This window comes from Narcine bancroftii, chromosome 6, assembly GCF_036971445.1.
Source record: "Narcine bancroftii isolate sNarBan1 chromosome 6, sNarBan1.hap1, whole genome shotgun sequence".
Taxonomy (NCBI): domain Eukaryota; kingdom Metazoa; phylum Chordata; class Chondrichthyes; order Torpediniformes; family Narcinidae; genus Narcine; species Narcine bancroftii.
In genome coordinates this window covers 6,336,551-6,363,683 of record NC_091474.1, presented here as the reverse complement: position 1 = coordinate 6,363,683, position 27,133 = coordinate 6,336,551, and the positions used below count along the sequence as shown (strand labels likewise).

Below are 27,133 nucleotides of genomic sequence, written 5' to 3'. Positions count from 1 at the left end.
ACTTTCAACCTCTGCAGATGTGTAGGAATATCAAGATGTGCAGGTTTCATCCCAAGTGGTATAAATTATTGCATGGTTTGATAAAGTATTCACAAAAGATTTACTATAATTATTCATTCTTTATTTAATTAACCAGCAATATAGTTAATTTTATTTTTAAAAATGAGATAAAAAGTAACGAACATCAGTTGTGATTTCTGCTCATATTTCAAGCAGTAAAAACACATCAGCCTTGGCTGCAGGTCAATTGCTCTGTGAAATCAGTTTCAGTTGATAGTTTCACTCTGGCCCTGCAAGGAACAGATGGTGGAAAATATGAAAAAGTTTAAGATAACATTTTGTAACATTCCCTGACTGCTCAGTGACTTTTCTTGCTGAGTTGTCTACTTTATTAGATAAGGAAACTCCATGATTAAATTAGAAGAATTGCAAAAGTATTCACATCTTACAGGATTTAGTCTTGCCATAGGGTTGATATTATATCATTGCCCATTAAAGTTTTGAATATCATAAAGTGTGTCATTGATATATAATTCTGAAAAATGGCCAAGCTTTAATCATTTCCATTTTACCGGAGAAGGTTGCCCAGTGCTCACATCATACACATATACTCACATAACCCTTATAAAACTTTCTGAAGAATGTTAGTCAATCTGTGAATAGCACGCCAGATGGAAATCTACATGTTGCTAAAATGAAACCAGACTTTACATCTTTCATAGCCAGACAGTAATTTTAATACAATTTGTCGTGAGTCTGCAGTTAAAATACACCAAAATGCTGGAGGAGCTCAGTTGGTCTTCATAGCATCTATAGGAGACAAAGATATATCGTCGACATCTTGGACCTGAGTCCTTCTTCAAGGAAAAGTCATAAAAAGCAGAAACAGGATATATCAGAAAGACTCAGAATTCAAATAATTGGGGAGGAATCTAGACCAACAAAAGATGTTAATTGGATGTGATAAGGGACTAGGTAGAACTGATCACGTCTGCACAAAAAGAGACAGTGAATGGAGAGACAATGCAGAAAGAAAGGGGTGGTGCAGGGTTTAAGCAAAAGCCAGGGAAATCAACATTAATGCCATCTGCTTGGAGGACGCCCAGTCAGTAGATGAGGTGTTGTTCCTCCAGTTTATGGGTGGTCTCATTCTGGTAGTTCACGTGACCATGGATAGACATGTTGGCAAGGGAATGGGATGGAGAATTGAAATGGATGGTCACTGGGAGCGATAGAGCTGAGGTGGTCAACAAAGTGATCTCCCAGCCTGCATCCAGTCTCCCCGATATAGAGGAGCTGCAAATGTGTTTAAAGCTTAATATTATCCATTGTAAATAATCTCCTCCCAAAGGAAAGTTATCTTATGCCTTCAGTTTGGTCAGGAAACTGAAATTAATTAATCAAATGTTACTGAAATTTCTATGAATGTGACCTATAATATTTCTCTGTGAGTCACAATGCAGAGATAAATCAAAAGATTCTCAACCAGCTGAGGATAAGATCAATGGCATTTAACAACGGTGATCCAGATCTTTACAGGAACTCCATATAGGGCCAGTGGAGGGTCATTCTGGCAGTAAAAAGACAAGTCTGAGGAAAGTATGAGACATCATCTCAGATACTCACCAGCTCTGGTAGGGATTGCAGGCAATTACATCCTACATGGTGAGGCCAAACACCATAATGGCTGTGATGTTTCACTGCCCGACGAACTGAACATCTTTTATGCTTGCTTTGAGAAAGAGAACTCAATGATACCAATGAGAATCCTTGCTGAAGCTGAAGACCATGTGATATCTGTCTCTGAGGCCAACATCAGAATATCCTTCATGAGGGTGAAGCCTCACAATGCATCAGACCCTGGTGGCATTCCTAGCAGGATACTGAAAATATATGCCAACCAACTAACCGGGATGATCATGGCCAGAATTAACTCCTATCCAAATAAAGATGTGGACCTAATGCAATTTGCCTGCCATCACAATCACTCCACAGCAGATACAATGGCACTGGCTCGCGACTCAGCTCTGGATCACATACATCTGGCTAAGAATGTAGCCAGTTCTGATGTTAGTGGGAGCGAGCATATATAAAAAAATAAGGGTGCCATAACCACTGTTCCCTGTGTGTGCGCGCACACATTTTGCAACCACGCACAAAGGAAATTCACGTGCATACAAAAGTTTAGTGACCTAAAATAAAGTCGTTCAAAGTAGAGAATAAAATTTTAACTAAATACATTACTTTGGGGGTCTTTGTCGAAACATCCCGGCCAAGAAATGGTGCTTCTGGCTCGAGTCTCCTGGGCTGGGGCTGCCAACTGCTTCGCCGTGACTCAGATTGTATTTCTCTTAGTAAATATTAAATCTACGTAATGGAAGTTTTGGGATTTTAGCTTCCCGTGGTTGAATTTTTTGAAAGGAATTGTATTATAATGATTTGATGCTTCAACAGTTCTAATATTAGTCAAGCTATTTGGATGTTGAACGTAGAGTCGTACAGCATGTAAATAGATCCAACTTGTCCACGATGACTTAGGAAGTCCAATTTGCCTGCATTCAGCCTGAATATCCCCAATTTCTTTCTGTTTTTGCACCTCCCAAAATGTCTTTTAAGCATTACAATTATCTCAGACTCTACCATATCTAGCAACTCGTTCTATATACCTACCATGTGATCATTTTAAAAATAATAATCACCTGCAAAACACAACTGGGCTCACAACGTATCCAAATATGGGGTGACACAATTTGCATAGCAGTTAGCACAACGCTGTTATAGCACCCAACAATCGGGACCTGGATTCGAATCCCGCACTGTCTGTTACGAGTTTGTACGTTCTCCCTGTGTCTGTGTGGGTTTTCCCTGGGGGGGGGGGGGTTCCAGTTTGCTGATTGTGATTCTGCCGACAACTTGGTGTCGTCGGCAAACTTGTAGATAGCACTGGAACTGTGCCTGACCAGTTTACTGGGGGGCTGTATGTTTAAATTTAAAAATAAAAATAATAATAAATTTAAAATGTAAAATATTAAACACATGAATCCTCATTTTATCTACTTTTTTTGATTTCCAAATAATTCCTACTATACTGAATATACAGTTTAAAATGTTATTTTGGATTCTTTTACCAAACTGATTCTCTCCATTTTTTAGTACTGGCAAAGAAAGATTGGACTCAACTTTGCTTGAATCTGCCTCTGTTATTGGGATAGATTGAGATGGCAAGGGGAACTTAATTGGATGCTTTTCCATTGATTGAATGACAATTGTTGGCAGTCACTGCCTTTCCACATAAATGTTTCTGGGCATTGAATCTGCCCTGTTCAATTTGAATGATCTCGATAAACTTTCACGTGGCTACAAATAGATTTTGGTCATTCACCTGTCGCAGCCGTCCAAGAAATGTGTTTTATTCTGCTTTGTGGAGGAGTGTGAAAATAAAATGCAAGGCTACTGCATCAAATGATGTAAAAAAAGTTCTTTTAATTTGCCTTGAACTATCCATGCCTTTCAGTACAGCATCAAAGTGTCAGAAAAGGTCACGTATTCTTCTGCAAAATGATTTGATGTTACATCCTCTGGGTCAGAAAAATATCAGCACCAAGCCAAGAATGACACCTTAATCACAGGTGTCTGTTGATTTATTTTTTATTTGTAAATTGAAATTGCAGTGTTGATGCATTCGTCAGGTTGCAGATATTGAACATTTCAGATTTGAAGAGAAAGATTGATAATCTCTCACTTGGCTACTGTATGAAAGACAAATAAAATTGAGGCTGAATTCCATTGGCTGCAATAACAGTACTCCTGGAATATTTCCCATCTCTGCCCTCAACCATTGATTCGTCCACTGTATGCAAGGCAAGGGAATGGGAAGCTAAGGACAATCCGCTGAAGACACCCAGCGGGCCAAGCACCATCATGGAAGAAAAACCATGATCCTCACTTTATGCCCAAACCCTTCATCGAAGCTGTGGGTGTGGACAAGAGATGTTAGCATAAAGAGAGCAGGGTGGTAGGGGTAGGACAGAGCCCATGTGAGAGAAGTGGAGCATGACGAACTGAAGTTGTACATTGGTTGATGTCAGACAAAGGGAGAAAGAGGCAAGATAAAGGGGTCAGTCAAAGAACATAGAACACTACAGCACAGTACAGGCCCTTCTGCCCTCAATATTCCTTTTTTTAAAAAAAGTACTGAGCTCTCCCTGCCCTGTAACCATCCACTTTTCCTTCATCCATGTGTCTGTCTAAGAGTTTTTTTAAATGCTCCTAGTGTTTCAGCCTCCACCACCATCCCTGGCAAGGCAAACCAGGCACCCACATCTCTCTGCAGAAAAGAATTTACCCCTGATGTTTCCCCTAAACTTCCCTCCCTTCACTTTGTACTCGTGTCCTCTGGTGTTTGCTGATCCTGCCCTGGGGAACAGGTGCTGGCTCTCCACTTTATCTATGCCTCTCATAATCTTGAAGATCCCTATCACATCTCCTCTCATCATACTCTCCAAAGAGAAAAGTCCAAGCTCTGCTAACCTTACCCCATAAGACTTGTCTTCCAATCCAGGCAACATTCTGGTAAATCTCCTCTGTACCCTCTCCATAGCTTCCACATCCTTCCTAATAATGAGGTGACCAGAACTGAATTCTACTCTTAAGTGTGGTATTACCAGAGATCTTCAGCATAACCTCTCTGCTCCTGAACTTAATCCTCCTAATAATGAAGCCAGTATCCCATAGACCTTCTTAAATATCCCATCAACCTTGTGCGGCGACCTTGAGGGCTGTATGGACTTGAACCCTAAGGTCCCTCTGTTCATCCACACTTCTAAGTAACTGACCATTAACCCTGTACTCAGCCTTCTGGTTTGTCCTTCCAAACTGTATCACCTCACACTTAACCAGATTGAGCTCCATCTGCCACTTTTCCGCCCAACTCTGCATCCCGTCTATATCCTCTTGTAACCTTCGACAACATTCCGTTCCTTCCACAACTCCTCCAACTTTTGTGTCATCCTCAAACTTACTGACCCATCCTTCCGCCATTTCATCCAGGACATTTATAAAAATTAGAAAGAGTAGGGTTCCCAGAACAGATCCCTGCAACACTCCACTAGTCACCGACCTCCAGGCAGAATACTTTCCTTCCACTATTACTCTCTGCTTTCTTCTGGCAAGCCAATCTTTTTTAAATCTATGCAGCCAAGCTTCCACTGATCCCATGCCTCATGACTTTTTGGATGAGTCTCTCATGGGGGTCCTTGTCAAATGCCTTACTAAAATCCATATAGACCACTTCTACCATCCTACCCTCATCAATTTCTTCTGTTACCTCCTCAAAAAACTCAATTAGGCTTAAGAGGCATGATCTTCCCTTCACAAAGCCATTGCTGACTATACTTGAGTAGACTGGACTTCTCCAAATGCTCCACTAGTTTGCACACCACTGATGTAAGACTCATTGGTCTATCATTCCCAGGATTCTCCCTATTACCTTTTTTTTAAAACAAGTGGACACTACATTTGCCATTCTCCAATCCTCCGGCACCTCCCCTGTGGTCAAAGAGGACTTAAAGATCATAGCTACCTCCCCAGCTATCGCTTCCCTCATATTCCACAGCAACCTGGGGTATATGACATCCGGCCCTGGGGACTTATCAGTCTTGATGTTTTTAAGAAGATCCAACTGTGCTATTCTGACGTCACCCTGATTAGGGTCCTTTTCTCTTGTGAATACTGAAGCAAGGAATTCACTTAGGACCTCCACAACCTCCTCCACCTCCAGGCACATGTTGCCTCCTTTATCCTTTAGTGGTCCCACCTTCATTCTTGTCATCCTTCTGTTCTTCGCATACACATTGATCGCCTTGGTTTCTCCTTAATCTTACATGCCAAGGTCATTTCGTGCCCCCTTTCAACTCTCCCAAGTCCTTTCTTACACTCCTTCCTGGCTACCATATATTTCTCATGAGCCCTTCCTGTTTCCTGCTTTCTATATCTAATACATGCTTCCTTCTTTATTTTGACTAGTTGCCTCACTTGTTTTGTCACTCACAGTTCCGTTTTCCTACCATCTTTTCCTTGTCCCAAGGGGACACACCTATCCTGAACCCAACACGTGATCCCTAAACTTCCTCCACATTACTTCTGTGCTTTCACCCTTGAAGATTTGCTTCCTATTTACTCTTTACAGCTCCTGCCTCATCCCTTCATAATTAGCCCTTCCCCAATTAAGCACGTTTCCATAGCTATGTTGAGGCTAAGGGAGTTGTGATCACTCACACCAAAATGTTTCCCCACCATGAGGTTTGTTATCTAGTAGGGCCTCTTCTCTCGTTGGCCAGTCCACATACTGTGACAGTAATCTTTCTTGAATGCACCTGACAAATTCAGCCCCATCCACCCTCTTGCAGTCAAGAGGTGCAAGTTGATATTGGGGAAGTTGAAATCAACCATAACTACAAGCCTGTATTTCCTGCACCATTCCAGAACCTGCCTGCTTAACTGCTCCTCAGTGTCCCAAAGACTATTTGGAGGCCTATAGACTACTCACAGCATAGTGAAAGCTCCCTTCCAATTTTTGACTTTCACCCACACCAACTCAGCAGACACTCCCTCTGCAGCATCCACACTTCCAATAACGGTGATACTATCAAACAAGGAGGAGTGGGTGATTAGAAGATAAAGGCTGTCAGTGTTAGAATCTGAGAAGGGAAAGTGGCATTGATGGTATAGAGACCAGAAGGAACCAAACTAAAGAGGAGAGAGGGGAATGGCATCCAACTTTTTATGACACTCGGGTTATTTGCAAATATGAATGCACATGCTGGATAAAAATGATAGAAAGCTGTTGAGAAATTATTAGTTTTATTTTGTTCAGGCAAGAGACCAAGTGATCTGCCTTTATCCCAATCGTAAATGCAGAAGGTAGTTCCAATATCATTAAGCAAGTCCCAAATAATTCTTCTTCCACTCATAGATTGGACTGTATCCCTAATTCTCTAACCATCTATGGTCAATGATAACTATTAGATTTTCAAGAGCTCTCTCATCTTCTACACCTTAAGATAGCGAAAGGAGGAAGCCCTCTAATTGCACCTCATCAACCATCTTGGAAACTGATTCCAGAATTGTTGTCATTCCAATAGATTCCAGCTAAATGTACTTTAAATCAACCGTGTCTGCCTGTCCCGCATCGGACTTGTCAGCCACAAACGAGCCTGCAGCTGACGTGGACATTACCCCTCCATATACCTTCGTCCGCGAAGCCAAGCCAAAGAAGAAACACTCATTTTTACTACCTACCAGTTGATTACATTAAGAGTTACAGTCTTAAGAACAACTCACGGTTTCAAGCTAATAATTTAGAAAAACAAAATTGTCAACAATCAACAATGTACAATCTGTAAATTGGAGGGTTATTGAAGCAGAAAGTAAAATGCACAGCCTTTAAGGTATTTAATCTCCTCCTTTTGTATTACAGCATTCTTTGGAAAGTATCTGAATGAATACAATGGCAGTTACATTCCACCTGGTTGGCGTGAGTGGGTTGGATTAATAAAGAACTCTCGGTTCTACAATTATACCCTGAATAGAAATGGTGTAAAGGAAAAACATGGATTTGACTATTCAAAGGTACTTATCTATAGATAAATTATAGTAAGGTTATATGATGTTCAAGGTTATATGTATGGACAATAATTTCCTGAATTGTACTCTCAGTACCAAAGTTGTTTGGTATCATCCCAAGAATGTCACAGCTTCTACTTTCTAGTCATTATATAGGGCTATGAATGTCCTTTACCACCCTCTGCCCCCATTTTAATTATTTTTATTTTAAAAGTTGTGAAAAGTACTAGTTAGTTTAATTGTCAGCTAAAACCCCCACCAGGATCTGGAATCTCCATCTTTGTCTCCAGGAAATGGAATCAAAGGGAATTGACTCAGATGTGAGTGACTATGAACATATTCTAACTTCAAAATGTTCATATCAAACATATTGAAAAACCCTTAATTTTCCACATAAGATAATTAATACTTTACCTACTGTAATATTTTAAACCAAAATTTTAGAATTGATTAAATAATTGGGCATGAGATCCAAGACTGGTAAAACTGGAATGAATAGTTTGAATATTTTATTCTAACTCTGGATATTCTTTTATATTCTTACTTAAATTCAAATGTACAAACCCTTTCTGTTAGGAAAGAGATCCCACTCATTATCTGCAGAAGCACAGGGGTAATTTGAAGTGCAATTGAGTTACACAATGGCCTCCTCATATTATATACATTTTGGGCTACAAATGGGAAATGATACCACAGAAAAGGGAAGAACCTTCCACTTTTGGTGACCTCATTGAAATGTAATCATGTAGTTAGCAGTTTTAATAATTACTTGCTGGGGGCCAGATTCAGTTTTCAATGTGAAAAGATCCGTTTATCTACAGAGAATCATTTGTCACTAGGAAACCAATTGATTCAAAAGAGACTTTTAAGATTAACTGTTATCTTAGATTTTGTTAAGCTTTTCTGTTACCTTAGATTTATTCCAGCAAGATATTGTATCAATTAACCTCCTGCCACCCACTCATTTCCACAGATGCCCAAATGTTGGACATCACAGAAAAAAAAAGTAATCTCCCCGATGTTTTAGAAAGGGCCAGGAGAAATTCTTCCCTTGCTTGGTTCCAACACCATGACCCTTCTGAAGAATCTTAGCACTAACCTATTTCAATGAGCCAAGTTGTTCAAGCTTTAACTAATTATCTCAGCAAACACATTGTACAATACATCAAAATGTTTTGTTGCTGCAGCTGAGACGGTACTTGTACACACCCCCCATCTTTTTCCCCTTGTCTCCTTTCCTTTAGTTCTGTCTCTCTCTATGCTTTTCCCTCTCTTCATTCACAGAGAAAATTTGATTTTTATCTTATCGTATCCAATTAACACCTTTTGTCTGTTGGTCTGGACTCGACCCCCTCCCATTCTTGCCCCTTTCTCTCACCAGCCTTTAATTCAGACGCCTGTCTTTTTTTTCGCTCATACCTTGAGGAAGAGCTTTTTACTTCAATCACGGTGTCTGTAGACTTCCATGATTTACTCGGGTGCCTTGGCTTCTCCTTCCTAAAGACCAACAAGCTCTTTGGTCTTGTTTTACACTGAGTGCGAGATTTTTCTTCAGCACAACCCAACCAGATTGTCATTTTCCATCCTGTATTCAAACTAATCATTTTTGTGTTTGGCCCATATCTCCCTAAGCCTTTCCTATCCACGTGTCTGTTCCAATCAATTGACTTTTAGACTTTACAATTGTACCTACCTCTGCCACCTCCTCAGTCAGCTCATTCCACACATCTAATCCTCTCTGTGTGAAAAATATCCCCTTCCAGTCCATTATAAATCTTCCCTTTCTCACCGTAAATCTGTACCCTCTAGTTTTTTGATTTTTATTGATCTTGGGAAAGAGCTTATGACTATTTACCTCATCTCTGCCATCTATGATTTTATAAAGTCCCCTCTCAGCCTTTTATGCTCCAAGAAGGAAAGACCTAGTCTATCCAGCCTCAAGCCTCCCAGGCTGATAACGTTAATACTGAAATTCTCCAGAGGGCCTGAAAAAAGAACAGTGTTTCTCTTTGCTCCTTTGAAATTTCACAGGCATGGTTAGTTTTTCCATGGATGCCCAAGAGACATTTGGGCTTTCGGAACTATGCGAGGGAAAGAATGTTTTTTGTGGTTAATTTCTGTGATATCCTGCTACGATTATAGTACTGAATTTGGTAGGATTCCATAATTCCAAACCCTAAAATTTTCCAAAATATGTGGAAAAGTAGGATGGAAAAAACTTTTGCCTTGCAGCTCATCTTAAATATCATAATGGTTCGATATTTCCAAACATAAAATAGTCAGACATGATATATATTTAGAGACATGAATGGCTCCTGTGCTCTTCATATGTGAAGTGAAAATCATATTTGCTTTTGAACATCAATTCTTTCAATTTATTGTCTGCATTCCCACTTTTACCACTGCTGTGAGACCCTGAAATGCAATCAAAGTGGGTTGATAGTTTATGAGATTTGCAATATTGATACAGTAAAACCCCTGATATCCGGCATCTATAGGGATTGGTAGTGTATTTTCCGGTTGCTTGAGATTGCATGTTGCATGATTGACAAAATAATGGTGAGGCGTAGGAACAAGAGGTGGAACTGAACTCTCCCGAGGATTTATTCTAAATACTCGAAATAAAAAGAATTTTTGGAAAAAATTAGATATTTTTAAACCTTTGGAAGATTCCTAGACAAAAATTATTATAGTCAGTAGAGGGAAGAAACCAGAAAAAATACAGTCTACAGAAATGAAGAAGATGGAAGATAAAAGACATACCTTGAAGTTGGCACCAGAGGCTCAAGTTCTGAACCCTCCCAGGTCTGTTAAATCAAGTTCTGAATGCATGCGCCTGACATCAACACCACCTCACCTGGGAGCTGGGGAAGATGACACTGGAGTCGGATCTATCTCTCGGAAGGAATATGAAGTTGTTCTGCGCCAGCGTCGTGGAGAGCACCTGCCCATGCGTGGAGAGGAGGAGAATGCCCTGGAATGGAGGCTTGATAGCACCACAGCTGGTGATGCTGGCAGAAGAGAGGAAGTGCAGTCTGGAGAAAAGCTGTCAGATTCTATTTCCATGTTATATGAATGAAAATTGATTCCTTTCTCTGCAGTGAAAAATGAGAACCAATATTATTAATTGTTGAAGCACTCCAGGATATTTCTGAGTGAACCGCCCTGTGATGCTGATGTGACCTTTGTACTGGGCTCAAGGATGATCCAAGTTCGACGCAATGCATTCCTTGGAGTATGGCTGGGAACCCTGGACCAGATTTCCCTAGGGATAACTGTGGAGCAAGCTGTCAGGAAGCTGGTGTTTTCCGTGCAATGTGGGATTTGGATCCTTACCTGGAAAATTCCATACATATCTTTTACCTTTTTGTTCCCAACACATCCTATATCCATCCTGACTCTGAACCATGATATCCTGAGGACAAGGCCACAGCTTCTGAAGTTCCACTCCATAGATCCTCAGAAGCCCCAAAAGTGGGCCTGAAAATCCACCCTCTTTGATACCTTGATGAAAGGTTCAAGCCCAAAGTGTTGGTTTTGTATGAAGATAAACTGTTTGATCTGCTGTGTTTCTCCAACATTGTGCTTTTACTTCAATCACGGTTTCTACAGACTTTCATATTTTACTCTTTGATTAGTTCCTCCTTTAAGTTATCCTTCAAGATCCTTCTTTCCATGAGCCCCAACTCAAGACACCGACTCTTAACACAGAACAAGCACACCATGTCTCCACCTACCCCATCCACTGTCTACACTACATTACAGACTTTGACATAATTTTGGATTCTTGCTCCCACAGGGATGTCACTACAGGCTCCATCTATCCCTTCAACCATAAAACTCGATCTGCCCTACCCTATTGTTTGACTCTAATGGCTCCACTCCCTTCAACCCTGTCGTAGTGACAATGCAAGCTCTCTGCATGTTCACCCTACTCACTCGCACAGTTCCTGTGCAGGATTCCCACCACATCCACTTCAACTTACCAATTGTTCCCTCCTCCTCTTACAACTAAGCAGAGACTTATTCGACCCACAGCTGAGTGCAAACACAGCTTCTCTCCAACCCACTCCCTACCACCCCCCACCATTCCCTCTCCCACTGCCATCACCAAACCCAGTCCTGAGACCAAATACCAATTGCTATATTTTCCACAAGAGCTTATCTTGCCCACTAGTGAGGTTTCGGCAGGAGAATGGTAGAAACAGACTTTGACATTCCACTGCTGTACACCTATCCAGCCACGCCTTTTGAATGCACCGGAATCTCTTGTAATTAATGATTAAATTCTTCATTATGAATCTCAGGTCTCATTGGTGAATTGACGAATTCAGTCATATTAGCCAAAAAAAATACCATTGGCCCTGTTTTCACAATTCCACACTCTGACCTCTGCAAACACGTATATTTGAAGGTGGATGTTTGAGGTTGTTCAATCTATATTTAAAATGTGCCATTATTCCATACCACAATGACAGGATTTCAAGTCACAGTCCTTCTGATATTGTTGAGATAGATTCTGAAAGTGCTTCACAGGTGAGTGCAGGCTTATTCTTCATAATGGCACATGATTGCAAGCAGTATTGCCTGATTTTGCAGAACGTTCAAATCTCAATGATGAATTAATAAAATGGTAAAATTGTAACAGACTCCCTGAAGACATAATAAACCTGACTTCACGTTTACTGAAATTATAATTCATGTTGTAGGAATCCTAAGGAACATCCTCCTGAAAGGCACCTCCATAACATTTAGTTTTAACACATTCAAATCGTAATCTAATTCCTGAGACGTGTATCTGCAATAAGATGCTCCTGATGGAATCAGTGCCACAATCGAAGTATATCTGGTCATGTGTATCAATGCACCTCAAACCAATTTTTCCAAAACATTTTTAGGGATATAGGAAAGTGTTGACCGCCCTCTGCATCAACACTAAAGATGTGGGACTATGACAGCAACTGCTGCACTGTTTAGCACAGTTAAACCATGTGCTTTGAATGATCTGAAGTCAAGTATATTCTTTCATTGTAGATGAGCTATTAGTTCAGGAAATTTATGATATTTTAATGTAAGTGATGTGTTGGAAAGGTTCATGTTGTTTGAATTATGAGCGAATTTGGCCTAGGATTTGTGATGAGAAGTTACTGAGTATTGTGATGGAGGGAGGCTGCCACCAACACCTGGAATGTCCAAGTTGAAAAGTTGCCCTGTTCTTCAATGACCTCAAAAGACTTTCCTGGAGAAAGTTTCCAGAGGTTTCTGACCTGAAAGAACTTCAGCGCCCAAAAGGCATGTTAAACTGGGATTGCACAGGGCCTGGGGTTTAATATATCATGTATGCTTGGTTGCCCGATCCTGTAAAGATGCCAGGATTTTGTGCATAGCCATCGATTCTCAATACAAGCTTCACTTAGTTACATTCATCATGTCTGGCCGGCAAACAATGAGGCCTTCAGGTAATCTAGGTGAACCTATTCTTTGCACAGTAACAACTCCAGGACAATGTTTTCAAACTACATCCTAATTAAAAGACTTTCTGAAAGTTTTGACTGGTATTTTGATTTAACCTCAAAAATATGGAGAAAGTGGAGCTTTTTGGCTTTGACCCAGATACTAGAACAAAAGGAAAATATATTTACAGCAAGAGACCCAAATATTGGGTTTTTTTTAACTCCTAGTACAGTTCTGTACAAAATATTTCAGGAAAATGCTACCATCTGTGTAAAAATTATTCTGTATTATACAGTCCTTCTTCTAGTTAACTCTTAAATTTAAATTTAGACGTACAGCACGGTAAAAGGCCCTTTCGACCCACGAGTCCCTGCCGCCCAATTTACACCCAATTAACCTACATTCCCAGTACGCTTTGAACAGTGGGAGGAAACCAGAGCCCCCAGGGAAAACCCACACAAACACAGGGAGAACGTACAAACTCCTTCCAGTCAGCATGGAATTTGAAGTCTGATCCTGATCGCTGGTGCGGTAAAGGCGCTGCACTAAACGCTATGCGAACCGGGTTGCCCCAATTGGGACAACAGAGGGAAATACCCATTTTAGAACGGTGAATCAAAGGCACGGTACAGAGAAAAAGGCCCTTCAGTCCCCAGAGTTTATTCTGATATTGAAGTACCCATTTGTACCAATTCTGCACTAATCGCTCTTTGTTCTCTTCAGATTGTGTCACGAAGGCACATTACAACACCCAATTAACTGATCAAGCTGCACATCTTCGAGATGCAAGGGGAGTCTAGAGCACCCAAAGGAAACCCACAGGGTCCCAGACAGTACATGCAAACTCCACATAGACAGCAGGATTGAATACGAGCTGTGAGACAGCAGGTCTGCCAGCTCTACCACAGTCTAGCCCAGGCATCAGCCGGGTATTGCAGCCAGGTTGGACTGACCACCCAAACTTAAGGGAGTGTTCAGTTTAAAAAAAAGTCTAGAATTCAATGGATAAAGTCTAGTGACAGCCAAAGTTGTAGATAAAATGTAATGAACAGAAAGGTGCAGTTATGGCAGGCAATTGGAAATGCGAGTATTTTGATAATTCTAGACATTTAAGAGCTGCAAAAAATTACTTTTTTCAAAGACTATATATATAGTCTGTGCAATATAATTACTATGTTCCATCGGAGGAAAATAAGCTTTCAAGATTCAATTTATTGTCATGTAATAAAACAATGTCATATTACACAAAATTGCTCTTGGCTGCTGTAAGGCAGACAGATCTGCCATTGGCTGAAATTGCCTGAAGCGCCTCTTAGATAAGCAAAGAGAGTCCCCCCAGAGTCACCAAGGTAGATTCACCTCCAATGCTTCCACATCCACACAGAGTCCAGTCCAAACCATTGGCGACCTGAGCTCCAGATCCAAATCTCCAATGATCAGGAACCCTTCGGCACCCTCTCACATCCCGGTTCTGATACCTGGTACCACTTCAGCTAGTTTCGAGCCAGTCTCCAGCAGTCCGCAGCCTGCTGCGAGTCCCCCGACAGCAGCTCACAGCCTCTGTGACTTCCTCGCCTTGAGTCGCCAGCAGCCCTCCACATGCATTGGTCTTTCAGCTGCAAAGCCCCCACACTGGTCTGCCGCCGTGGTCACCACCCTGTGGGTCATCTCCTCTGCTTCTCCTTCTCAGACAGCGGGGGTGATCTCCCTGTTTTTCTGGTGCCCTTTGCCAGTTCTCCCCTCCACTGGAGACTGCAACCCCTCGCGGCAGCTGCCGATCAGCGACGCCGCCATCTTGGGCACAGAACCCGCAGTCACGGGATTTTAAATAAAACCACCGTCGGCTCTTTTAACGAGCCATTCAAAGCCCACGGGGAGCTGACGGCAGCTGACTGGGGGCAGTTTTACCCCGCGGGAATGCTGTATTTCCACTCCTCGCTCTCTGAGGGTCCGCACCTTCAGCAGTGCTGCTGTTACAGCGGCGACAAATTAAATGGAACAAAATCCAAAGGTGGGAATACACATTTTTCCTTAAATGCTGGTAATATTGTACAAGGATGGAGCTCTTTATTCTTGCCACATTCCTTGCTACCTGTCTGACATTTGGTCTTTTCTTCCAATAAATTTCTACCAGATTGAGAATATTTCCATGAAATGTCTGGCTCAGATGAAAAAAACGAATGCTTGTGCCTGCCACGGATGAAATTCTTGCAGGCTGCAACATCCATAGTTCTTTGAGACAAAACATCAAAGATAATCTTCAAGATGATTTTTCCTTCCTCTCTATATTTCTCTGTGCCACTATACTGATTTACATTATGTCCTTGGCCTTGACCATTCATATTTTTCAGCTGTTCCATGCTTCCAATAAAAGACATCAACTGTAATATTATTTAGTGTAAGAACGCATATATTGTGGATATAATTCAGTGGAACTGATATGTTAATCTTACCTCTGTCTTCAAAGAACATTTCAATTAAAAACTGCATCTGCGAAATGTGTCACTGCACTCCTTCCAATAAAATGTTTGTTTTAAAATATTTAACATCATTCGATTTCTGCTTTGTAGGATTACCTTACAGACTTGATGACAAATGACAGCATCAATTACTTTAAATTGTCGAAGAAGATTTACCCACATCGGCCAGTTATGCTGCTAATTAGTCATGCAGCTCCCCATGGACCCGAAGATTCGGCTCCACAGTTCTCCAACCTCTTTCCCAATGCTTCCCAGCATATGTGAGTATCCTTTTTATAATATAGTCTTGTAGCCATTAAAATGATGTTGTCAACATTATGGTTTTCTTATTTAGTCCTTCAACTGACTTAACACAGTCCATTATTTCAATGGCAGTTTCACTATTACAGATCGTAAAATAAATGGAGCATGAATTTTGACACACCACTAATCTGTGCAGATCAGCAAGGACCCAATGCTGAGTTAGCCAATCCAGCCTATAGTCAGGGGACGAGATATGCTGTAAAAAGAACTTCATTTGTGGAGTTTGAGAAGCAGTGCCCAGAGAAGAAATTGCTGCCTGCAGGAGAGCAGAAGTAAAAGGGAGAATTTGTTTTTAAAAAAAGGAACTTAAGGGTGACTAACATTGTAAAAACATCCTGCAGCACAATTCCATCACCTTTAAAGCAAACTGAAGAGCAGCTGATAAAGGGGGAAGGAGACCTGGATCCAGCCCTTGTGAGATGCTCCTCATCAAACCAAATGTGTCACTTACAGCAGGCCTTTGGAATGCTACAAATGTGCCATAGATCTTGACAGCTCCAGAAAATGTGCTCCTACCCAGATACTAAGTTTGGGGTGTCTGCTGGACAGGATATCCCAATAGTGAGCATTGGACAAAGAGAAGCTGAAGGGACTCAGAAGGTCTATGGATCAGTCAACCATTCAGGTCAGGGCTCTTTATCGAGACCTTTGTTCCGTCTCGATGAGTCCCTACCTGAAACTTTGATTGATTATTTCTATGCCTGACCCACTGAATCCATCCAGCTTCTCTTTGTTCCCTCCGCATCTGCAATTTTTGTTTCTCTGGGCAAAACATTGGTTCTGCGAGCAAAAAGCTGGGGGAAGAGACGAATCCAGGTGTTGAAGATTCAGCAGCATTTATTGCATGTGATACTGAGGTTTTCCTGCAGGATTCACAGCAATGCCAGGAAATTACTTTTAGATGGAACCCTCTTGTCCTTTGCCTTCTTCCATATATGAAACCATTCCCGAAACATGCCTTATCCCATCTCATGCACAACAGAGTGCGGTCTCTGCCTGCCCTATGATATAAGTTTAACTCCTGATGGTAGATAGTTATCTTCACAGGAAAGTAAGGAAAGAAAATATACTGTAACACTGCGCAAACCACTTGCGACAGTCAACTTGTATTTTTCTTTTTATTAGAAACCCCCTACTTGGAACCATCATGGTGGAGTCACGCAGACTCCGCAGCTCATTGGGGAAAATGCTTCTCGTCACATCCTATGTTTTGAAGCCCATGAATCCCCTTCTGTGTGACTGCTATCCCTGCATGCATGCAGGGGCACACACGTTAGTGGATTTCCAACTGATCGAGATATAATGGGGAGAAGAGGAAGCAGCTTTTTTTAAATCAGGGCCCACTCTTTCACCATCACATCTGTATTTTCCTGCTGTGTCGGATTGTTCAGTAAATATATTGTAAGTTGGTAAATGTCCAGGGCGAGGAGTTTAGGCTTTCATAGTTTGCAAGCTTTTGGTGAAGGCCTGTCGGCATTCACTGGAATCATCAAATGTCATCCTGTTGAGGAGCAAGGCTAGCACCTATGATCTCTCTCAACAGGAGTCTCTCACACTCTCTGTCTCTAGTTTAAGTTTTCGATTGTTCAACAACCATGCAGGATGACCTTACAAGCATCCAGCATGCTCCAAGAGACGAGGCACTGCTTGTCATCCTGACAGTCTGTTCTTGTGGTATGTGAGGCCTCATCAGAGGGGTGGGTGTGGCTCTTGTCCAGTAGTGGGGAAGGGGTGGCAAATGCTTTCCTTACGAGATTGGGCAGAATGGTTTTGTTCCTCTTGACAAAGCTGTTTTATTGTCATATACCCAATCTTTGGGAATCCTGAACAGTGACACTTAGGTTGTCAGTTGTATGACAAGAGCTGACTAAATTATACTAATTAAATGGCCAGTTTTTCACAGTGTACCTGCTGGAACCCTCAATATTCCCTGCTGGAGAAATGACACTGGGATGTTGAGGATGCATTTCACAAATTTAAGTCATTATAGTTTCCCGTCCTGCTGTTGTAGGAGAGGTTTAATATTGAAGCCCATGAGTGTGATGGGCATTAAATAAGAGGTTAATGCAAACAAGGCTTGTTAGTGAGTGAAAGGGGGAGGGGTGTCTAGTGCACAGTATTTTGCTTTTTGTTTCAGACATTTTATGGTAGTTATCAGCACCTTGAATAAATCATTATATTTTATAAGGCTGAGCTTGAGCCTCTTTGCTCTCCGTATGTATGATAAGCATAGGACTGAATGCACAGATAGATACTTTTATTACATCTCCATCAAAGCATATTTAAAAACAACACTCAATGAAAGATATAAAAGAGAACCCATTTGTACATCCACTAGACTATCTAAAGTTTCTAATAGCAAGGGTTATGTGGCAATACAAAATTCACCAAAATACTTTGTGATCATTCTGATATGCTTTTATTGTCCATAAGACATTAGTTTCTGAACAAAGACTTTGCAGATATGATGCAGTCCTGACATCTCTGGATAAAAGCATTTAGATGTAGGACACATGCAGTGCCTTTGAACGAAAGTACATTTGTTACACATGTGAGCACAGTAGATGTTTTCATGCAGGCACACAGATTTGTTTAACATATGGGCTGCTGGGGAAATGAAGAAAGTGACAGGTGGCTGGAAGATGCAGTTTACACTGGCAGGCATCCACGTGTTTCCATCTGTACCAGTGTTAGATCTACCATTGAGTTGTGTCTTGTTTGTGTCTGCGCCAGTTTGGAATCAATCCTGGTCGTTTATACATTCTCACTTGCCCATTTGCTTCTTTTGAAACATTTAATAGAAATAAGTGCCATTCACTTACCGGTGCAAGACACATAAATCATGTGACTAAACTAAGCGTTAGATCGGCAAGCCTTGCTCCATAAGCCGGTACCATTGGCACACATTTTAAACAAGTAGTTTAATGCACAGATATACTGCAAAACATTGTTCAAAATAATGAAAGCTGAAAATAGTACTGAGGCATGCAAACTTTTTTATTTGGCTACAACATCAAAGAAATGCTCCTCAGCCTTGATATTTCTGTTAGATACGAGACATGGCCATCATTTAAATTACACCTAATCTCCTCACCCTGCTCAAAACTTCTTGGAACTTAATGTAGGCAAGTTGAGACAGTGACAGAGAACACAAAGAGTAAACTGGTTCCATGAAAATGTAATTGATCTGACGGGATTCATTCAAAAGCAATATTTAAATGACAAAAACCACAGCAAATTTTAAAATCTCAAGGAAATTAAGAAATTCCTGTTACTCTTGCAAGATGGTGGGTATTTGGAATAATATGACAAAATAGGTCTTGGTTCTGCATGTTGCTAAATTTAAGAAAAATTTTAATGTTTGAGATTAAAACAATACCAGCTGATTTTCATCTGGAAATGTATGAATAGTTGCTTCCAAATCGGCTACAGATTTTGAAGGATTTCTTTGATAAAATAATTAGATATTGACATGGGATAGATAGATTATCCATTCCCTCCACTCCCTCACTTTGATGGTTCTTGTCTGTTAGTTTACTTCGATATTTGGTAACCTTGACATGGTTCTTCTTTGGAGAATGGCTTCATTAATATCCTCTGGTGATCCAAAGACAAGAATTAATGTTGCCTCAATGTATGTTAGAAACCTGAGTTAATTTTCAATAAACTGTCGAACAGACATATCTTTTAATGATTTGTACTCCTGTTACATTTCTGTAGTCATTTCTTTAACAGTCATCGAATGTTTCACAAACATATATATTCACAAATATCAGTAATCAAAACAAAGCATTCTTTAGTCAGATACAATTACAAAGTCTATCCCCAATGGCTATGTTGTAACATTTCTATCTCAATATCTATTTCTCTTTATCAACGTCACTAGTTATTTCACTATCTGCCTCATTATATTTACCTCCCACCGCCAGTGGGCTGATAACGCCTCAAACCGTGCATCTTGGCGCCTCACAGTTTGGCGGGCAGCAGCCTCCTTTGAAGAAGACCGCAGAGCCCACCTCACTGACAAAAGGCAAAGGAGGAAAAACCCAACACCCAACCCCAACCAACCAATTTTCCCTTGCAACCGCTGCAATCGTGTCTGCCTGTCCCGCATCGGACTGGTCAGCCACAAACGAGCCTGCAGCTGACGTGGACTTTTTACCCCCTCCATAAATCTTCGTCCGCGAAGCCAAGCCAAAGAAGAAGAATTTAATCTCTGTATCTTTAACTTGTTATTTCACACTGGCCTTGTAAATCTTTAACAAACTTAAGCATATTTTCTAAATGCTATCTACTATCTTTGAATGAAATCTATTGTCATAAAAGAAATGGAATTTACAGGTGCACCAAAAGTCTTACTTTCCGCAACACACAAAGATAATACTAAATGGCAAAATGTCTGATAAATTTATACAGTCAAGGTGTGAATGAATCAGATGGGTGATTATTTTGACAGCCTCACCCAATAGGTTCCACCTTCCTTATTCTGTGTATCCCCCGACCACTATATTAATTACCTGAAGAATGACTGCGCCAGAGAAACTGGGAAATAACAAATGAATGTATTATAAACCTTGCAGATGCCCCCTGACTGAGGAGCATATCCATGGCTGAAACCAGGAATAGTATTCACACCTCTAGGAAGTTGGAGGAGCAACTTTGCAACCTTGGAATCCCAAATCCAACCTTGCTTGATGCTCTTCCTCTATTCTAAACATACAGGGTAAACGTTATGAGCAGTTAAAGATGTGCATGTTAATTAGTCACACACTGCATTGATTGTTAAAAGGCACATCAAAGAATGAGAAACACAAGATCTCCATATGCTGGGATCTTGCATGAACAAAGAGAAGGCTGAACAGACTCAACAGGTCAAGCAGGATTGGTGGAAGGAAACAGACAGTTACTATTTTGGGTTGAGGCCCTTTATCAAGACTCAAAACTTTGACTGACCATTTCTCTCCAGGGATATTGCCTGACCTGTTAAATCCCTCCAGATTCTCTTGGTTCACACAAAGAGTAGATAGTGAAAATGTGAATTTGCAGAAGTCTGATAAAAGGCATTGAAAGATTGAAGCACTCCCCATGGAGGAGAATGTGAGGAGGGGATAGAGTGTTGGGTAGAAGCAAATTAATGCTTTTGAGTTGGCAAGAAGAGAATTGTGATACTCCATAAGGCTTTGAGCTGGGACATCTGTTATTTTCTATTTATATAAATGGTTTAGCCAAAGGCACAAAATTTTTGATGACACTAAATTAGGTGTCATGGCAACTGTAAAAATTGCAAGACAATTCAGAAGGGCATGGAAGCATCAGTAGAATAAAAACAGAACTGCTAGTTGCAGTCCCAATCCTCTCCTCAAAACCCCTGCTCCAGCATCTCTTTCATCAAACATTTCACTCACTGAGTATCCCCCCCTCCCCCCAGTCCTCTTCACACCCCATGATTTCCACAATCTCATTCCTTTTCCTACTCCTTCATCTTCTGATCTGAATCCCTAACCAACATTCCCGTTTCCAGTTCCACTGACTGACTCCACTGTACAATCCTGCCTACCACTTTTTCTACCTCCTATCCAAGGTACATAAACCCAACCATCCGGATAGACCCATTGTTTCTGCCTGCTCTTGCCGCTCCAAACTATTTTCATCGGACCGTGACTCTATCTTTTCTCCCCTGGTCCAATCCCTCCCCACCTACATCTGCAATACCTCACATTGCCACGATGGATGTCCAATCCCTTTATACCTCCATTCCCCCTTCCAGAAGGTCTTAAAGCACTTTGCTTCTTTCTGGACCAGAGACCTGACCAGTCACCCTCAACCACCACCCTCCTCCACCTGGCAGAACTTGTCCTCACTCTAAACAACTTCTCTCTTGACTCATTTCACTTCCTCCAAATTAAAGGAGTAGTCATGGGTACCAGCATGGGTCCCAGCTACGCCTGCCTGTTTGTGGGATTTGTGGATCAATCCATGCTGCAAGCCTACAGGCAAGGCTCCTCAACTCTTCCTACATTATATTGATGACTACATCAGGGCTGCCTCGTGCACCCATGATGAGCTCGTCGACTTCATTCACTTCGCGGCCAACTTTCACTCCAATCTAAAACTCACTTGGTCCATCTCTGACAGCACTCTCCCCTTTCTGGATCTCTCTGTCTCTTTCTTGGGAGACAAGCTTTCCACTGACATATATTACACACCCACCAACTCCCACAACTTCCGTACACCTTGTCACCTACGAGGATTTTATTCCCTTCTCTCAATTTCTCCCTCTCTGCCGCATCTGTTCCCAAGATGAGGTCTTCCAGATCAGATCTGAAATCTCTGCATTCTTCCACAAACATGGCTTCCCCTCTACCATCATCAACTCAGCCCTCATCTGCATCTCCTCCATTTCCCACTCATCTCCCTGATTCCCTCTGTGCCCCAGATGCAACAAACCGAATCCCCCTTTATCCCCACCTACCATCCCACCAGCCTCTGCATCCTCCAGAATTTCTGGCACTTACAACAGGATCCCACTACCAGACACATCTTCCCCTCTCCCCCTTCCATAGGGACTGCTCCCTTCATGACTCCCTCGTGCACTCATTTCCCCCCACCAATCCCCCCCCCCCCCCAAACAGCACTTTCCCCTGTGGCTACAGGAGGTGCCACACTTGCACCCACACTTCCTCCTTCACCCATTGTCCAGGGCCCAAAACAGGCCTTTCAAGTGAAGCAACACTTCCCTTGTGTATCCACAGGATTGATCTACTGCATCCGGTGCTCTCTTTGTGGCCTCCTCTGCATTGGAGGGACTGGGTGCAGTCTGGGAGATTGCTTTGCTGAGCACCTTCACTTCATCTGCACCAGTGACAGAGACCTCCCAATAGCCAACCATTTCAGTTCTGCATTACACTCCCATACTCACATGTCTGTTCATGGCCTTATGTACTATCCCACCAAGACCACCCGCAAATTGGAGGAACAACACCTGATTTTCAGACTGGGCGGTCTCCAGCCAGATGGCATTAACATCGATTTTTCTGATTTCTGCTAACCTGCTCGCATTTTCCCCCTCCCTTCCCTTCTCCCTGACAGATCTCCATGCCCTTCCCTCTCTATTCACCTAGCCGTCCCATCTCTCCTTGCTTGCTGCTGTGCCCCTTCTCCTCCTATCATCTCCAGCCTTTGCAACCCTTACCCTTTTATTTGGACGCCTGCCAACATTTTTCCACATCTTGATGAAGGGCTCAAGCTGGAAACGTCTGTTATGTATTTTTATCTTTGCTGTATAAAGGACCCTATTCGCCCTGCTGAGTTTCTGCAGTATTTGTAGTTTTACTTCAACCATGACGTCTGCAGACTTTCATGTTTTACTTCCCACCTACCATCCCTCTACCAGGAGCAAGATAAAAAATCAGCGCTGAGGACTTCCGCACAATATTAACAGCTTATTATATCTACCCTATGGAGTAGTATCTGCATGGGGGTGGGGGTGGAGGGGGCTAGGGGAAATTCTGAAGGGGAGAAAAGTCCAAACATTACAGGAAGAGAATGGAGGAATTATACTGATATTAAATTTTGGAATACAGAAATTAAAGGCAAGACATTGATTTATCTCTCTAATCTGTGGAAATGTTATAATTAATTAAGACATTTTTATAATTGTACCTGCAGCACCCCCAGCTATAATTATGCTCCCAATCCAGACAAGCATTGGATCATGAGGTACACTGGCCCAATGAAACCCATTCACATGGAGTTCACTAACATGCTGCAGAGGAAGCGACTTCAGACCTTGATGTCTGTGGATGAATCGATTGAAAAGGTGAGTTTCAACTACCATTAGAAATCCCATGTTATCAAAAATAACATGTATTTTGACAATTAATTCCTATTAATGGTTCATTCAAGTAACATAGGGTGCACGTTCAGAACAGAACCAACTTTCAAGATGATCACCTAAAGGTTGGTGCAGTCTCGGTAGGTGGATGAGGCCCAAGAATGGTAGCAAACCATTCTGGATTTCTGAACCATTGTGATAATTGAGAGCTTTTTATATACAGATACTCCCCGACTTGCAATCTATGCGACTTTCGTTCATCCTCACAGACAACCGAATTATTTTTTAAGTATAAAGAAAAAAATCTAAAATGTACACAGGTTATGTTGTATATGACAAACTATAACAGGGATACAGGGCATGTAAGAGTCAAAATTGTGAGTTCTTACCATGTTAGTCTGCGTCCCGGGTCCATAGGCTGGGTTCAACCATCTTGATTCCCATGAGCATGAGTGGTGGGTTCACTTATTGGAGTTTGGTTGGCGCATGCATGAGAGTTAAGCGTCCTAACGATATTGAATTTGCACCTTTAACTCTCGTGCATGCGCCAACCAAATTGAACTTCAATACGTGAACCCACTGCGCTTGCACCAACCGAAGACTCGTGCACGTGCACAGAGATCAAGATGGCCTCGCCAAGCCCCGGACCCCAGGATACCAACCAACAAGGTAAGCATGGACCAGAATGTGGAAAGATTCACCGAGGTCAATTGACAAATTCAGGAAGCTTTAAGTTGTTATTGTCAAATCTACGATGAAAGAAATATTTGTTTTGCTTTAAGACTCGGTACTCCACACATGCGGGCAAAATTCCGACTTGCATCCATTTCAATATACAACCAATCCTTCGGTCCCAGTTACAGTCAGAGAGTACTGTACATTGCTTGCTCAGCACATCCACGTTACTATGCGTAACATTAGGCTTGTCTTCACAATTTTATTGACAACAAAGTTAACATTTAAAAAGCAGCTGAGAAATAACACTTAAGCATATTCTTGCCTTAAAATATGGCATAAAAAATACAAAGAATTAAGATAATGCAGACACAACTTAGCTGATTTAAAATATGAGATATATTTCTAACAGTAGATTATTTCCTAAATGCACTTTGAATTGTTGCTAATTAATCATCTAAGGGTTTATGATAAAGATTTTCCTCTGTCTACCAGTGTTATTCTAAATGAAACACAACAAATTATTTGGTTCTTCTCTTGGAGCTGCCTGAAACTCACTGGTTTAAAAATTCCATTGCATCACACAAAATCTAAGTGCACTGGGTGAACCCATTTCTATGTCAAACAAAATTGATAAAATACACAGGTATCAGCGAGTTACTGTGTGAATTGGGAAGTCCACAATCTTTCTTCTCAGCTCCTCTGTGGGTCTTGTGCGCTAATGCACCATGCAGACACATGCAGTGAAATCCAACAGAAGGGCCTTGACATTATTTCCAAGCATGGCTCAGACACTCAGCAGCCCATTAGAAGAGAGGCACATGTGGGGCCTCTATCAGGGAGACCAACAGGACATGTCTCTGCAGGTCCAGACGGTGGAGTTTAGACCAGGAAGCTCACTTCAGGTACATTCTCCTTAAGAGTAAACCCCTCCCTATGGCTCTTCACATTGCAGCCCACCCTGTATCTCAATCTCTAATAATTGCCACCACCCCGACTCATTCTCAGTCTTTTCAAATGACACACATAGCCTGCTCCTTCTGGACCTTCCTCCATATGAGTTGTGAACCAGGGCTGAGACTACAATATTTCCTCGAGAACATTTAGAGGAAATGGCTTTCATGCAAGGCCTGATCTGCAGCATGTAAAACTTTGAGCTGTGTAATGTTGTCTTCATGCACCATGAGAGAAATACCCTGACTACTTTCTGCCTACTGGTTACACTTTTCAAGGCACAGTTATTTCAAGATAACCCTGTCTCTTTCAAAATGTTTGAATCCAAATGTTGTAAAAAGGCCAATCCAGAAGTCACTTAAAACCTCTACGCTGTTGTGGTGAGGATTTTTTCTGTGAGCTTATTAATGCAGAACTTGTATCTAAGGTCTGATGAAAGTGTTAATGTTTGACTGGCAGGTTCCCTGTCTTAGACTGAGATATCATATCTGAGTGGTTCATGAGATACTTTGACTGCTTTTTAAACAGACCCCAATCAGATTCAAATATCATTTTATTTGAAATTCTATTCTGATCTGCCAGAAATATGTGGCCACTTCATGACACTCATTGTTTCTCACTTTGAGGTAATCTTTAGCAAGATAATGAAGATTTTTATAATGGTTGCATTTATTAATAACAGGGTTTTTTTTTTAATTGAAATCCTGTGATTATAATTACAAACTAAAATCTCAAACTGCAAGACCCACTGATGTACTTTTGCAGACCAGTGCAATGTAATTTATGCTTAAGCCAGTGATTTTGCAGTCAGATTCGTATCTTTGGGGAGATGCAAATAGATTGTTACGAGCCCAGAGGGCCCCAAAAACAAGCAGCCACAGAAATTCACCAAGATAATGGTTGCTTAAACAAAAATGTTTTTAATTTTCTTCTTGCATAATAATATCAATATTTAACTTGTTTTTATTAACCTAACAACCCCTTCTAATTCTAAGCGCACATGTATGTAATGTTCATGTGTTGGGGAAAGTTCTGTGTTTCACTGTCCAATCATTCACTTTTCATTTCTCCAAGTTCACTGGTATCAGGCAATTTTCCACACTATGCACAGAATTTAACATTTATAATATTTACCAGGCTCTGGTGCTTTAACTGAAATTGTTACCGCTGAAGAAGATCTCTGTTAGTTTTAGAGAGAGAGAGAGAGAGATCTGCTGTTCATTGGACACACACACAAACTGATCTCCTTCAATCAGCCACTTCAATGTATTGCTGAAGAAACTTTCCCCCTTGTGGGTTTTTCCAAAAGATAACCCCTTCTTCCAGGTCACCTCAAAGAGTTCTTCTTTTTCCTCTACTCCAGGAGAAACTCAATAACCAGCCAAAGCCTCTTGTAATTGACTACAAGGGTTTAGAATAGGCTGAACTCAGAACTCAAAACCCATCTTGAAATGGGGTCATGCAGCAGATCTGCAAATACTTGCAGTCTTCAACACCAACTGCTGCAGTAAAACTGTCTCTTTTTCTCTTTCTCCCAAAGAAAGGCATGCTTTTTCTCTGTTTGCAAAACCACATGACCCCTCCTAGAACAGCAGACTTCAAGCAGAGACTTGGATCACTGGCACCAGTTTAGCAATGATGGATCACTGGCACTAGTTTAGCAATGAAAGATTAATCAGTTTCTGAGCCTGGACATCTGTTCAAACATGTTATCCTTTAAAAACAATAGTCGATTTCAATTCTACAACATCAGTCCAATGAATACCTATTTGTGAAGTCTTCATAGGTATTCTTCATGGTTTCTGTAAAG

At 41.4% G+C, this 27,133-nt stretch overlaps 1 protein-coding gene across 15 annotated transcripts in view; it reads left to right on the top strand.

Annotated features, from left to right (window-relative positions):
- Positions 1 to 27,133, top strand: part of LOC138735642 (extracellular sulfatase Sulf-2-like) — a 379,836-nt gene that overhangs the window by 310,372 nt on the left and 42,331 nt on the right. For all 15 annotated transcript variants that reach the window (XM_069883752.1, XM_069883744.1, XM_069883750.1 and 12 more), the window contains 3 exons: positions 7,478 to 7,629; positions 15,648 to 15,817; positions 23,529 to 23,679. In XM_069883752.1, coding sequence (XP_069739853.1) covers positions 7,478 to 7,629; positions 15,648 to 15,817; positions 23,529 to 23,679 — 473 coding nt within the window. The remainder of the gene's footprint in view (positions 1 to 7,477; positions 7,630 to 15,647; positions 15,818 to 23,528; positions 23,680 to 27,133) is intronic.